Source organism: Vulpes vulpes, chromosome 12, assembly GCF_048418805.1.
Source record: "Vulpes vulpes isolate BD-2025 chromosome 12, VulVul3, whole genome shotgun sequence".
In the NCBI taxonomy this organism is placed as follows: domain Eukaryota; kingdom Metazoa; phylum Chordata; class Mammalia; order Carnivora; family Canidae; genus Vulpes; species Vulpes vulpes.
In genome coordinates this window covers 183,170,316-183,184,002 of record NC_132791.1, presented here as the reverse complement: position 1 = coordinate 183,184,002, position 13,687 = coordinate 183,170,316, and the positions used below count along the sequence as shown (strand labels likewise).

Genomic DNA, 13,687 nt, shown 5'->3' with positions numbered 1-13,687 from the left:
GCTTATACAGAAGCTGAATTTATCAGTAGAAATTGTAGTTGGGGGACACCTGGGTGGCCCAGCGGTTTAGTGCCTGCCTTCGGCCCAGGGTGTGATCCTGGAGTTCCGGGATTGAGTCCCACATTGGGCTCCCTGCATGGAGCCTGCTTCTCCCTCTGCCTGTGTCTCTGCCTTTCTCTCTCTGAATAAATAAATAAAATCTTTCAGAAAAGAGAAATTGGGGGATCCCTGGGTGGCGCAGCGGTTTAGCGCCTGCCTTTGGCCCAGGGCGCCGATCCTGGAGACCCAGGATCGAATCCCACGTCGGGCTCCCGGTGCATGGAGCCTGCTTCTCCCTCTGCCTATGTCTTTGCCTCTCTCTCTGTGACTATCATAAATTAAAAAAAAAAAAAAAAAAGAAAAAAAGAAATTGTAGTCAGGTCATACATACTTAAAGGTATGGTCACCTGGATGTCTGCCTTTATTTTTCCTGTTTAAAAGAGATAAAAATATTGCCCTAGTCTTCTTTTCTTTCTTTCTTTCTTTCTTTCTTTCTTTCTTTCTTTCTTTCTTTCTTTCTTTCTTTCTTTTTCTTTCTTTCTTTTTTTGCCCCAGTCTTTAACCAAAATGCATTGCTCCTTGAATATTATTATTATAAACATTTTTATGTTTAGCTAAATTGCTGTACTTTACACATGTCTTTTATTATTTTGTTTTACTTTCTTAACTCATTTGATGTTCATGGCAACCATATAAAGTCACCAATGCGTATTATTTTAGCTTTATAGGCGATAAACTTGAGTCACCTGACAGATGGTTTTGTTTTGTTTTTTAAGATTCTGTTCATGAAAGACAGAGGCAGAGACATAGGCAAAGGGAGAAATAGGCTCCCCATGGGGAGCCTGATGCGGGACTTGATCCCAGGATCGCGACCTGAGAAAGGCAGACCACTGTGCTACCCAGGTGCCCCCCGACAGATGTCTTGACCAGAGCTACACAACATAGCTTATAATGTCAAAGCTGGGCTTGAGTCCTCTCAAGAGCCTCGAGCCATTTCTTACACTGAAGAACATAAAAGTATCTGGGTCATAACAGGAGCATACTGAGCTACAGCATAAACATGGCCTATATTTCCTGTAGCATTGGTTTTACTCAAAATATTTTGAGTGAACTTATGCAATTTAGGTGATGTCTTAAAACATTTTTATATTAATATAACCATATTGAGCAAAATGCAGGCTAGCATGCATTTTTTTGTAAGGTATAAGTGTTTTTATTTCTCTTTAACATCTAATACACGTTTAAGGTGAAACCATGAGTTGGAAGCAGAGGACTTTGGGCTCCACATAAAACCCATGGGTCACTTGTTCATCCTACTGTGCTGTTAAGAGGACTTTGTTACAAGGATTTAAGAGGGGGATGCCTGAGTGGCTCAGTAGTTAAGCATCTGCCTTTGGCTCAGGTCGTGATCCCAGGATCCTGGAATCAAGTCCTGCATCAGGCTCTCCACAGCCTGCTTCTCCCTCTCTCTGCCTGTCTCTGCATCTCTCTCTTTGTCTCTCATGAATAAATACATAAAAATCTTAAAAATAAACAAGATTTAAGAGTCAGTGTCCTCTGATAATTGAATGAGTTTTACTATTATTATGGTACAGAAACTAAATTAATATCTCATGGCAGGGTCGCCTGAATGGCTCAGTGGTTGAGTGGCTGTCTTTGGCTTAGGTCATGATCCTAGGGGCCTGGGATTGAGTCCCGCATCAGGCTCCCTGTGGGGACTATGCCTCTGCCTCTCTCTCTTATTCTCTCTTTCTCTGTCTCTCATGAATAAATAAATCTTTTAAAAATAATAATAATAGTAATATCTCATGGCAGTGTGTCTGGATTAGGCCACTGTCTGGATTATCCAAATTTTAAAAATTATTCACTTTTATTATGCAAATATCTTGGATTATGCAAATAACTACTTGCATGATACCCCTTAGGTCCTACATAATAAGGAACATTACCGGGATCCCTGGGTGGCGCAGCGGTTTGGCGCCTGCCTTTGGCCCAGGGCGCGATCCTGGAGACCCGGGATCGAATCCCACATCGGGCTCCCGGTGCATGGAGCCTGCTTCTCCCTCTGCCTATGTCTCTGCCTCCCTCTCTCTCTCTCTCTGTGACTATCATAAATAAATAAAGATTTAAAAAAATGTAAAAAAAAAAAAAAAAAAAAAAGGAACATTACCTCCCAAAACCAATCCCAAAGAAGTTTGTGTTCCTTCTTTAAAGCAGGCCTGATTGCACACTAATTATATAATTAAAATTTATCACTTTGTGACACAGGAAAGCATGGACTTTGGACACTGACCTACTAGAGTCAAGATTCACCTCCAGATACTGCTTTTTTCCCCCACCTGATATATAGGAAAAATAATTACCCAATTGTTACAAGTATTTCATAAGCACTTTTAGACTGATAGGCCTATCGCAGGACTAGAAGGGGAAGTTGAAACCTAAAAATTATTTGAAATAATATATGCATGTATGAAAGGCTTTCATATAATGCTGCACATGTGTAGAGAGTAAGAAAGAAAAGCCTTCCTTCATTTCCATTCCCCAGAATTGGTCCTGTTTAAGTCTGTTTTGATATCACTCTGAGTGAAGCAGATCGGTAGCCGCATAAGTTCATGATCCCACATGCAGCTAAGCTTTCATTGTTCTTGGGCAGTCCAGCTATTTGTCTTTGTCAGGTATGTTCCCATTTTTCTCAGTGAATTCAGTCATTCATTCATTCCACAAATGTTTGGGTGCCTGCTATGTGGGAGACACCATGCAATGATTCAAAGTTGGGTGAATCACCTGAACTTTGTTTAAGCCTCTAATCCTTCCTCCCCTTTTCCTTCCACCTCCCTGGTCTCAGTAAGTGACCTCTTTTCCTACTTCATAAAAAAAGTAAAGGCAACAGATTGGAACTCCTAAATTCCTGTTATCAAACCTACAAACCTGTCTGCATTCATCTTCTCTTTGCCCATTTGCTACAAGAAAGTTGACATTACTCTTATTTGTGCCTTGATCCTACTCTCTTGCCTTTGCAGCATTTATATTGTCATGTACTGCCTCCTTAACTCTTTTTGCTTTCTTTCCTAGATCTTTCTCCTCAACTCTAAACATGCTTTTATTTCTCCTGTCTTAAAGAAAAAAAATCTTCCCTGTCTAGGTTTGACTGTTTTTTTCTTTAAGTCTCTAATTTTTCCTGTTAAAACATAATCTGGAAACCTGGAAATATTTTTTTTAAGATTTTTAAAATTATTCATAACAGACACACAGAGAGGTGGAGACACAGGCAGAGGGAGAAGCAGGCTCCCAATAAGGAGCCTGATGTGTGGGACTCGATCATGGGACTCCGGGATCATTCCCTAAGCTGAAAACAGATGGTCAACCCCTGAGCCACCCAGACATCCCAACTTGAAAATTTTTGTACATAGAAACTTTTATTGCTATTTTTAAATTTTAATTAATTTTTTTTTGTTAATACTTAAAATCTTAAAAAAAAAAAAGAACACTTAAAATCTAGCATCTTAGCGAGTTTTTAATGTGTAACACAGTATTATAAACTATGGGAATTAGCGGCGCCTGGCTGGCTCAGTTGGTAGAGCGTGTGACACTTGATCTCAGGTTTGTGAGTTCGAGCCCCATGTTGGGCATAGAGATTACTTAAAAATGAACTTTTTTTTTTTTTTTAAAGATTTTATTTATTCATGAGAGAGACACAGAGAGAGGCAGAGACATAGGCAGAGTTAGAGAAGCAGGCTCTTCACAGGGAGCCTGAAGTGGGACTCGATCCCCAAACCAGGATCACACTCTGAGCCAAAGGCAGATGCTCAACGGCTGAGCCACCTAGGCATCCCCCCACCCTTTTTTTTTTTTTTTTAATTTTTTTTTTTTTAATTTTTTATTTATTTATGATAGTCACAGAGAGAGAGAGAGAGAGGCAGAGACACAGGCGGAGGGAGAAGCAGGCTCCATGCACTGGGAGCCTGATGTGGGATTCGATCCCGGGTCTCCAGGATCGCGCCCTGGGCCAAAGGCAGGCGCCAAACCGCTGCGCCACCCAGGGATCCCCCTTTTTTTTTTTTTTAAAGATTTTAAAAAATAGGGGATGCTTGGGTGGCTCAGCGGCTGAATGCCTGCCTTTAGCTCAAGGCGTGACCCTGGAGTCCCGGAATCAAGTCCCACATTAGGCTTCCTGCATGGAGCCTGCCTCTCCTTCTGCCTATGTCTCTGCCTCTCTCTCTCTGTGTCTCTCATAAATAAATAAAAGATTTTTAAAAAGGATTTTAAAAAATAAACTAGGAGAATTATGGTGTACAGTAGATCTCTAGGACTTTAGCTCGCTTATTATTTTATTATTTTACTTTATTTTATGTTATGTTATGTTACTTGGGTGTTTAGGTTTGACTTTTTATGAGGATTGGCAGGTAAGGAGATAAGAGTTCTATCCTTCACAGTTCTCCTTCCTCAGTTTCTGATTGTCTTCCCATCTAGCTTACACCCCATTCTGTACAGTGACATTTCCTAAGATCACTAAATACCACATTGCTTAATGCGGGAAACATTCCATTTACCATCTTTCTTGATCTCTGTAGAGTGTTCTTTATAGCAAGCTGTGCCATCCTCCTTGAAACACTTTCTTCTCTTGGTTTCCATGGCACTATATCCTGTTGGCTTTCTTCTCTGACTCTTCTTTCTCCGCCTTTTCTTGTTTCTCGTTTTAAACCTTTTTCCTCCCATTGGCCTTACCTCTTAGTTTTCCTAAAGCATGACCCATACTCTTTCTTGATCTTAGTGATTTCATCATCTCCTATGGTCTAATTTAAATCCTAGTAACTATAGTTTGGTTTTTTTTTCTTTGTAACTACAGTTTCTATTCTAAATCTTTCCTTTGAGCTAGGCTTATCTAGCCCTTGCCATCCTTATCCTCACTTTGATATCATTGGCTTTTCATATTTAACATGTTCAAGAGGGTCTAAAACCCACATGTTCCCTTTCCCCAAAAACAGAGGACATTAGTCCTTTTCCACTGTTTGTTGTCTCAGCAAATGGCCCCAACTGCCTACTTGGTTTTGACTTTCAAACCCCAAAACCTGGAGGTTGTCTCTGACACCCACCTTTTTTCTTGATCTGAATTCAGTGAATAAATCCTATTGATGCTACTTTCTGGGTTTCTTATCAGTTCTCCCTGCTTCTTCCAGGCCACCATCTTCTCTCACCTGTCCTGATTCCATATCTTAACCAGTCTTTCCACTTCTATTGTTTTTTTTTTTTTTCATCTTTTTTTTTTTTTAATTGTATTTATTCATGAGAGACGAGAGAGAGACAGAGGCACAGGCAGAGGGAGAAGCAGGCTCCATGAAGGGAGCCCGACGTGGGACTCGATCCCGGGTCTCCAGGATCATGCCCTGGGCTGAAGGCAGTGCTAAACTGCTGAGCCTTTTATTTTTATTTATTTAAATTTTTGCCAACATATAACACCCAGTGCTCATCACTTCACGTGTGCTACTTTTCTGCCCTCTTTTTCACCTTTTAATTCACTTTCAGGACAGCACCCAGAGTAATTATTTTAAGAAGCAGAGAAGAATGAATTATTAACTTGTTTAAATGCTCGTTTGTGGGCAGCCCAGGTGGCTCAAGCGGTTTAGCACTGCCTTCAGCCCAGGGCCTGATACTGGAAATTTGGGATCAAATCCCACATCAGTCTCCCTGCATGAAGCCTGTTTCTCCCTCTGCCTGTGTCTCTGCCTCTCTCTCTCTCTCTCTCTCTCTCTCTCTCTCTGTGTTCTCATGGATAAATAAAATTTTTAATTAATTAATTAATGCTTGTTTGTGTTTTCACAAGTTAAACTGGGCTTTATGTTTTGCTTTCAGGTGTCCACTTGAGAAAGCAGCATTCCTATATTGAGCAAGGCAAGAAATGTCGATACTGCGATGCTGTGTTTCATGAGCGCTATGCCCTCATCCAGCATCAGAAGTCACACAAGAACGAGAAGCGCTTTAAGTGTGACCAGTGTGATTATGCTTGCAGACAGGTAGAGACCTTCATAGTTTGAAAGCAGTTGACTCCCCATCAGTGTTAGATTTTTATCAGAGGGTTTTTAGATTCCTTATACGCTATTTTTAAAGATGGTATTTTCAAACTGATTTATGAGGAATGTCACCAAAGGTCTTACTTCTTGATTTTATCACTTCAGTCTCCAACTGATGTTTTATTCAGTTATAACCTATCTGCCTCTCAGGCAAACTATTGGCTGCTTTCTCAGAACTGGGAAATTAAGTCCAGGGCCTGAGGGAAGGGAAGAATGTGGTACTGGAGCCTGGCGGGTGATCTAGACAAGCAGCCAATAGGAGGGAGCATATCTGTCCTGGGATTTAAGGAAGCAGTTTTGCACCTCAATAGAAAACTTTAATCTCTAGACAGCAGTTTTAAGCCTAAATCCTTCAGAGAGAAAGGCCTGTCAATGTCAACCACATGTATGCAAATGGTGGCTGTTGTAGCAGCCCTATGACAGGCTCTGAGGCCTCTTCACCCACTGTCTTTAAGGAGAGGCACATGATCATGCATAAGCGTACACACACCGGGGAGAAGCCTTATGCCTGCAGCCACTGCGACAAGACCTTCCGCCAGAAACAGCTCCTCGACATGCACTTCAAACGCTATCATGACCCCAACTTTGTCCCTGCGGCCTTTGTCTGTTCTAAGTGTGGAAAAACATTTACACGCCGGGTAAGAGTCAGAACTTCCCTTATCGTGGTTCTTAGTAGCATGTTTTTGATCTTCCACTGCAAAGCAGGCCAGTTGGTTATAAGCACAGAGATGCCTTATCATTTGGAAACGGCCTCTTATACTCACTTGAAGGTTTTCTATATGTGTGTGAACCCTTCTGCTGAAGGGGGACTCAGTATCTGTGAATAGGTCTGTCTTGGATCTTCCCTTGGGCCAATGTTAGGTCTGCACAGGATAGGGAGCTGGTCTCAGTCTCCTGTGTTCCTCCTGCCTGCAGGCTGCTGAGAGGACCCACCCTTCTCTTTGGAGGGCCTCTTTTTTCTCCCTCTCTCCCTCCCTTCCTTCTTTTTCCCCTTCCAGATGGAGACCATTTCCCTTGAATGAGGAAGGCTTGTTCAGGATATGCTTATTAGCACATACTGGAACATTCAGACCTAATATGAATACCCCAAATTTTTATTTTATTAAACTAAAATAAGAGAACTTTTAACTTCTGATACCAGCTTTTTTTGGTAACATAAGTGAAAATTTTGTTTCTTTCGTTAGAATACCATGGCAAGACATGCTGACAATTGCGCTGGTCCAGATGGCGTAGAAGGGGAAAATGGTGGGGAGACAAAGAAGAGTAAACGTGGCAGAAAAAGAAAGATGCGTTCCAAAAAAGAAGACTCCTCTGACAGTGGTGAGTAACTTATTTCTTGATTTAGTTACCCGTGGTAGATTTTGGTGCCCAGTCGCCAGTACATTGATGTATGCATATACTGGGATAGAGAGGTCATTACTCTTACTTCCTTTATATATATCCTCTAGTCTTTCTAATACCAGTTACATATTTACAGCAGCAGCTAGTTTGTTTCTGGGGCAAGTTTTTTTCCTCCTGGTGTTCTATTGCTTGATAGTATCTTCTATTTTATATGTTCACTTACAGCCAAAGCAAAAGTAGTAGCTCAACTCATTTATCTCAGATTAGTGATATTCTAAGGCCGGCAGAGCTTCTTTTCTATGTTCATAACTTTTACATTTAGGAAGCTGGTCTAGATTTGAGCAATGAATTTATGGACATGAAGAAGGTTTCTTAAGCATCTTGACCAACTTCTGGTTTGACTGCCTGTGTCAGCCTAGCCTTGAGATGTGTTGATCAAATTCATGAAGGTCAGCCTTTCTCTTCCTACCTTAATCTCTCCATTTTATAATGTAACACTTTGCCTGTTTTCCTACCATTGATGCTCTCGGGGGTGTTTTTTTACTTCTAGTCATGAAATCCAGGCAGAAGGTATTCTTTGAGGTGCTAGACTCATGAAGAGGGAGGGAGAACAAGAGTGTCAGTAACGGAGGAGTCACATTTGATTGTACACGCTCATTTCATGGTATTAGGCTCTGTAATGTGAATGCTTGGGCTACTGGCCAAGTAGTTGAGAGAGCACATCTGTGACTAAAGATTTAAGCTTTTTATGGTAAAAGATATATGTAAGGGGTTTTGTTTTGGGGAATACACTTCCCCAGAAGTACCGTCAGACTGGCAAGGTTATAGATGGTGCTTTATGTGCTTCTAAAGCTCCTTGTTTCGTCTTTTGCATTGTTAGTAATAATGGGGAGGGATTAAAAATTTTGAAGATTGAACATATATGAAAACTTCAGTCTCTGTTGATTTTGTCTATAACTTGCTCATGAAAGTGCTAAGGTTTTTTGTTTTTGTTTGTTTTTTTTTGTATTTATATCTGTAACAAGGTCTCTTTTAGTTTTTGTGTGTTTTATTTTAATAAAGCCTTTTCTGGTTAGAACTTTACCTTTTTCTGGGAGAATATTCATCTAGTAAAGCATAAGAGTAATTTATTTTTTTGCTGCTTTTTCCAGAAAATCTATTTTAATCATTATCTTCACTGGGTTTTCAGTAAACATGCCTCCTTGAAAATGTCGGTTTACTTAACTTTTTAAAACCACACTATACTCTACTGGGGTGCCTGGGTAGCTCAGTTGGTTGGGCATCTGCCTTTGGCTCAGGTCGTGATCTCAGGGTCCTGGGATAGAACCCTGTGTTGGGCTCCCTGCTCAGTAGGGAGCCTGCTTCTCCCTCTTCCTCTTCCCCTCCTCCCTGCTCACACTCCATCATCATCACCACCGACCCCACCACCACCAAATAAGTAAATAATCATTTAAACACATACACACACACACACACACACACACACACACACACACACACACCATTGTGGGATCCCTTTGGCCAAGAAATTAACGAATGGACTATTGGGAGTTTGGGGGGAAAATCACAGTCCTTAAGTGCTACCAGAGATCCACAGGTAACTTTGAGCTGAGGATCTTTGTAGGTGCTTCTAGTTGCAGAGCCTCCTACTGCCACAGATTTTGGCCCTTAGCCTTCTTGTTGACTTTTGTGGTTCATCTCCCAGTAAGATCAGCTTCACTGCCTAATTATGCGTCGCCAGAATATCTTTCAGCTCTGATGACGTATCTTTACTGATAGTTCCTAATAGATATCTGCAATTGCTTCTTTTGTCTTTTGCATTGCTGGCTTTAGGGCACACTTGGATTCTAGGCCTTATACCTAGTGTCTTTTTTATCACCCCAGAAAGTCTGGGCTTTCCATTCCTCTGCTGACCAAGGCCATACAGTCATATTAGTCTTCTCCCAGATGTTCTGCTTGTTGGCCATCTGCAGAGATTGACCAGCAGAATATACTGCTATTTTCAAGGCTTTTTGCCAGAATGTCTCCAAGCCAATAAGCCTTTGACCCTATTAACCTTCTTTGTGTACCTCCCCCTGACACACACACTTCTGACTGAATTTGTTTGGTTTCCTAGGCACTGGGCCAACTTAGGCAATAGGGGGCTTAAATAGTACAAGAGGGAAGCATCTCGTTCTTTTTTTTTTTTTTCCTCGTTCTTAACACACTGCCACATACCAGTACGTTCCCCACATTTTCACTTAAGATTTGACAAATAAGGCATTTTTTCCTAGAGATGAGGTGTTTATTCCCAGATTTCTAAATATGTCTAGTTCTGAGAAAGAGGGCATAACCTGTGCTTCTCAGAGGAAGGCAGGGAGGATACTTTGTGTGCCATGGCAAGGGTGAGGGGAATAGCAGGATCTCCTCAGCTGCCTCCAGGGCCAGGCAGCAAAACCGCCCTAGACCGAGGCCAGAGGTTGGATTTGGCTGCTGTGGTGTAGCTGTGCCTTAAATCATTTAGTTTGTCACTTTTTCTATACAATGAGGGTAACATCTCTTACTAAATGAAATAATGAAGCCTAAATGGAATAATGGAGAAACTTAAAACTGATGCGTGGTGCAAACAAGAGCTGTGTCTGTATAGTAGAGTGTAAGTTTCAGAGCATGATTACATGCATTGTAGTTCAATCCTTTTGATCCTCAAATCACTAGTAAGTAGATTGGAGGTGCTTTAGAGATGATATCAGGAAACTGAGGTTCACTGTGGTCATTGTCCCAGGTCACACACCTAGTAAGGGATTCAAAGCTGCTTGTCAGTATTCTTTTTTTTTTTTTTTTTTTAATTTATTTTTTTTTTTTTTGTATTTATTTATGATAGTCACACAGAGAGAGAGAGAGAGAGGCAGAGACACAGGCAGAGGGAGAAGCAGGCTCCATGCACTGGGAGCCCGATGTGGGATTCGATCCCGGGTCTCCAGGATTGCGCCCTGGGCCAAAGGCAGGCGCTAAACCGCTGCGCCACGCAGGGATCCCTCTTTTTTTTTTCTTAAGATTTTATTTATTTATTCATGAGAGACACAGGCAGAGGGAGAAGCAGGCTTCATGCAGGGAGCCCAATGTGGGACTCGATCCCGGGTCTCCAGGATCAGGCCCTGGACTGAAGGCAGCGCTAAACTGCTGAGCCACCCAGGCTGCCCTTTTTTTTTTTTTTTTTTTTAAGATTTTTTTTTTTTTAATTTATTTATGATAGTCACAGAGAGAGAGAGAGAGGCAGAGACACAGGCAGAGGGAGAAGCAGGCTTCATGCACTGGGAGCCCGACGTAGGACTCGATCCCGGGCCTCCAGGATCGCGCCCTGGGTCAAAGGCAGGCGCCAAACCGCTGCGCCACCCAGGGATCCCTAAAGATTTTTTTTTAATGTATGTATTCATTCATTCATTCATTCATGAGAGACACAGACAGAGGCAGAGACATAGGCAGAGAGAGAAGCAGGCTCCTTGCAGGGAGCCTGATGTGGGCCTTGATCCTGGGCCGAAGGCAGGCGCTCGCCCACTGAGCCACCCAGGGATCCCTTTGCCAGGTGGGGTTTTTTTTTTTTTCCTTTTTTTTTTTTTTTTAGATTTTATTTATTCATGAGAGACAGAGAGAGAGGCAGAGACACAGGCAGAGGCAGAAGCAGGCTGTATGCAGGGAGCCTGACGTGGGACTCGATCCCGGGACTCCAGGGTCACGCCCTGAGCCAAAGGCAGGTGCCAGACTGCTGAGCCAACCAGGCGTCCCTGTCGGTATTCTTTATACAATAGTCCTGTCTCCTTTTATGTGATGATGGCATCAGGGAGAAAATTAGGGAGTTAAGAATGACCCATTGAGGGGCTCCTGGGTGGCTTAGTGGGTTAAGCATCTGCCTTAAGCTCAGGTCATGATTTCAGGGTCCTGGGATCAAGCCCTATATTGGGCTCCCTGCTGAGTGGGGAGTGTGCCTCTTCCTCTCCCTCCTGCCTCCCTCCAACCCCCACTCATGCTCACTCTCTTGCTTTCTCTCAAATAGATAAAACCTTAAAAAGGGGGGTGGCGTGGAGGGCAGCCCTGGTGGCTCAGCGGTTTAGTGCCTGCCTTCCACCCAGGGCGTGATCCTGGAGACCTGGGATCAAGTCAAGTCCCACATCAGGCTCCCTGCATGGAGCCTGCTTCTCCCTCTGCCTGTGTGTGTGTGTGTGTGTGTGTGTGTGTGTGTGTGTGTGTGTCTCTCTCTCTCTCTCTCTCTATCTCTCATGAATAAATAAAATCTTAACAAAAAAAGAGACAGAAGTCTTTAAAAAAAAAAAAAGAATGACCCATTGAATCTGGCATAGTTAAGAATTAAGTCCAAAAATTTGGCCTTAAAAAAATCCTCAGGGGGCACCTGGGTGACTCAGTCGTTTGAGTGGCTTACTTTGGATTTCCACTCTGGTCATGATCTCAGAGTCCTAGGATTGAGCCCTACATCAGGCTCCCTCCTCAGTGCACAATCTGCTCTATGATTCTGTCTGCCTCTCCCTCTTTTCCTCCCCCCGACCCTCCCGACCCCCCACCTCCATCCCCCAGTCTGTCTGTCTCAAATAAATCTTTAAAAAAAAAAAAAAAGAAAGGCAGCCCAGGTGGCTCAGCAGTTTAGCACCGCCTTCAGCCTGGGATGCGATCCTGGAGACGTGGGATCGAGTCCCACGTCAGGCTCCCTGCATGGAGCCTGCTTCTCCTCTGCCTGTATCTCTGCCCCTCTCTCTGTGTGTCTCTCATGAATAAATAAATAAAATATTTAAGAAAAAAGAAAATATTAAAAAAGAAAAAGAAAACCATCAGTTATAGTCCTAGAAGAACTCTAGGAACTTATGTCACACACACACACACACCTGCCTACTCAGAATCAATCAGGGGCACATCTTCAAGGGTCCTTAGGCTTAGTAACCTGCTTTATCCTTGCATAATAGAAGGAACATATGTTTTCAACTTAAACATTGGCATTGTTATGTATCTGGAGCATGATGGATTTGCCGCTTAATTTGAAATTCAATATTTTAATGTCTAAAGCTAAGAGAAAAGAGTAATATAGGAATAGTAGTCTTCAGGTCAATTTGCATATTATTGTTAGCACAATACCAGTTTATTCTTGTCAAGGCAAATAGCAAAAATTTTCTAGCAAAAGTATTTTTAGATGGACTTCTTTGAAAATAAATAAATAAATAAATGGACTTCTTTGATAAAAATAAATACATAACTAGACTTAACAGAATATGTGGTTTTGTGTGGATGTGTCATATTTTTCTTCTACCATACTTTTCCCTGGCTCCCCACCTGTTATTTCTGATTTCATGAGAAGAAAATGCTGAGCCAGACCTGGATGACAATGAGGACGAGGAAGAACCTGCTGTGGAAATTGAACCCGAGCCAGAGCCTCAGCCTGTGACCCCAGCCCCACCACCTGCCAAGAAGCGGAGAGGACGCCCTCCTGGCAGAACCAACCAGCCCAAACAGAACCAGCGTAAGTTACTTGTCTCAGCTCAGTAGGCTGGAGGCTGGCACCCTCCCCCCAACATGTTGGAGGAGCTGGCCCAGGCCCTTGTTTTGGGGGATAATGGGAACTAAGCCTTGAGAACAAGTTAAGAACACCAGGAACAAACTGTTAGGAACTTACTATTTAGTTTTTACTGGAAACCACGTGAGGAAGACCCAGGGAGCCTATTCTGCTTCAGGGAGAAGTAGTCCAGAGTAGAGGGGTACTCCTGTTCTACAAGATGGGTACTTTTAATGTGGGAGGGTTTTTGCAAAACAATCAAAGTCCTAGCCCTGCTGGCAGAAGTGATATGGTAATGAACGCAAAATAGCCTAATTTTTTTTTTTTTTTAAATAGCCTAATTTTAAAGGAAGAAGGGTAAAGCAATTTCTGTGCTATGATCCATTCTCCTAAGAATTCCAGGCCTGTGGATTCAAGTGCTGGCCTTTTTATTTAATCTAGTTTTTATTGTACTCCTGGAGTCTCATGTCTAGATAGATGTCTGTTGCAGGGGAGCAGGGGGTTGGTTGACTATAGACCCTCGGAGCCATTTCACCTGCACACACCAGAATGAAAATACTGGTGGAGGGCTCTGGGTGTGGGAAGCTTCAGGATCTGAGATGGCTGTTCTTGCTATAGGCGGTTCACCTCTAACAGCCCTGCGCCACACACGGTGAGGTATTCTTAGTCACATGCTCTCGGCGTCTTTTGCCTATCTCATACTAGT

General features: G+C 42.6%; 1 protein-coding gene across 6 annotated transcripts in view; it reads left to right on the top strand.

Moving 5' to 3' along the window:
* The window catches only part of CTCF (CCCTC-binding factor), a 55,027-nt gene that overhangs the window by 39,541 nt on the left and 1,799 nt on the right, over window positions 1-13,687 (top strand). For all 6 annotated transcript variants that reach the window (XM_072731692.1, XM_026011508.2, XM_026011509.2 and 3 more), the window contains 4 exons: window positions 5,890-6,050; window positions 6,563-6,745; window positions 7,292-7,427; window positions 12,787-12,948. In XM_072731692.1, coding sequence (XP_072587793.1) covers window positions 5,890-6,050; window positions 6,563-6,745; window positions 7,292-7,427; window positions 12,787-12,948 — 642 coding nt within the window. The remainder of the gene's footprint in view (window positions 1-5,889; window positions 6,051-6,562; window positions 6,746-7,291; window positions 7,428-12,786; window positions 12,949-13,687) is intronic.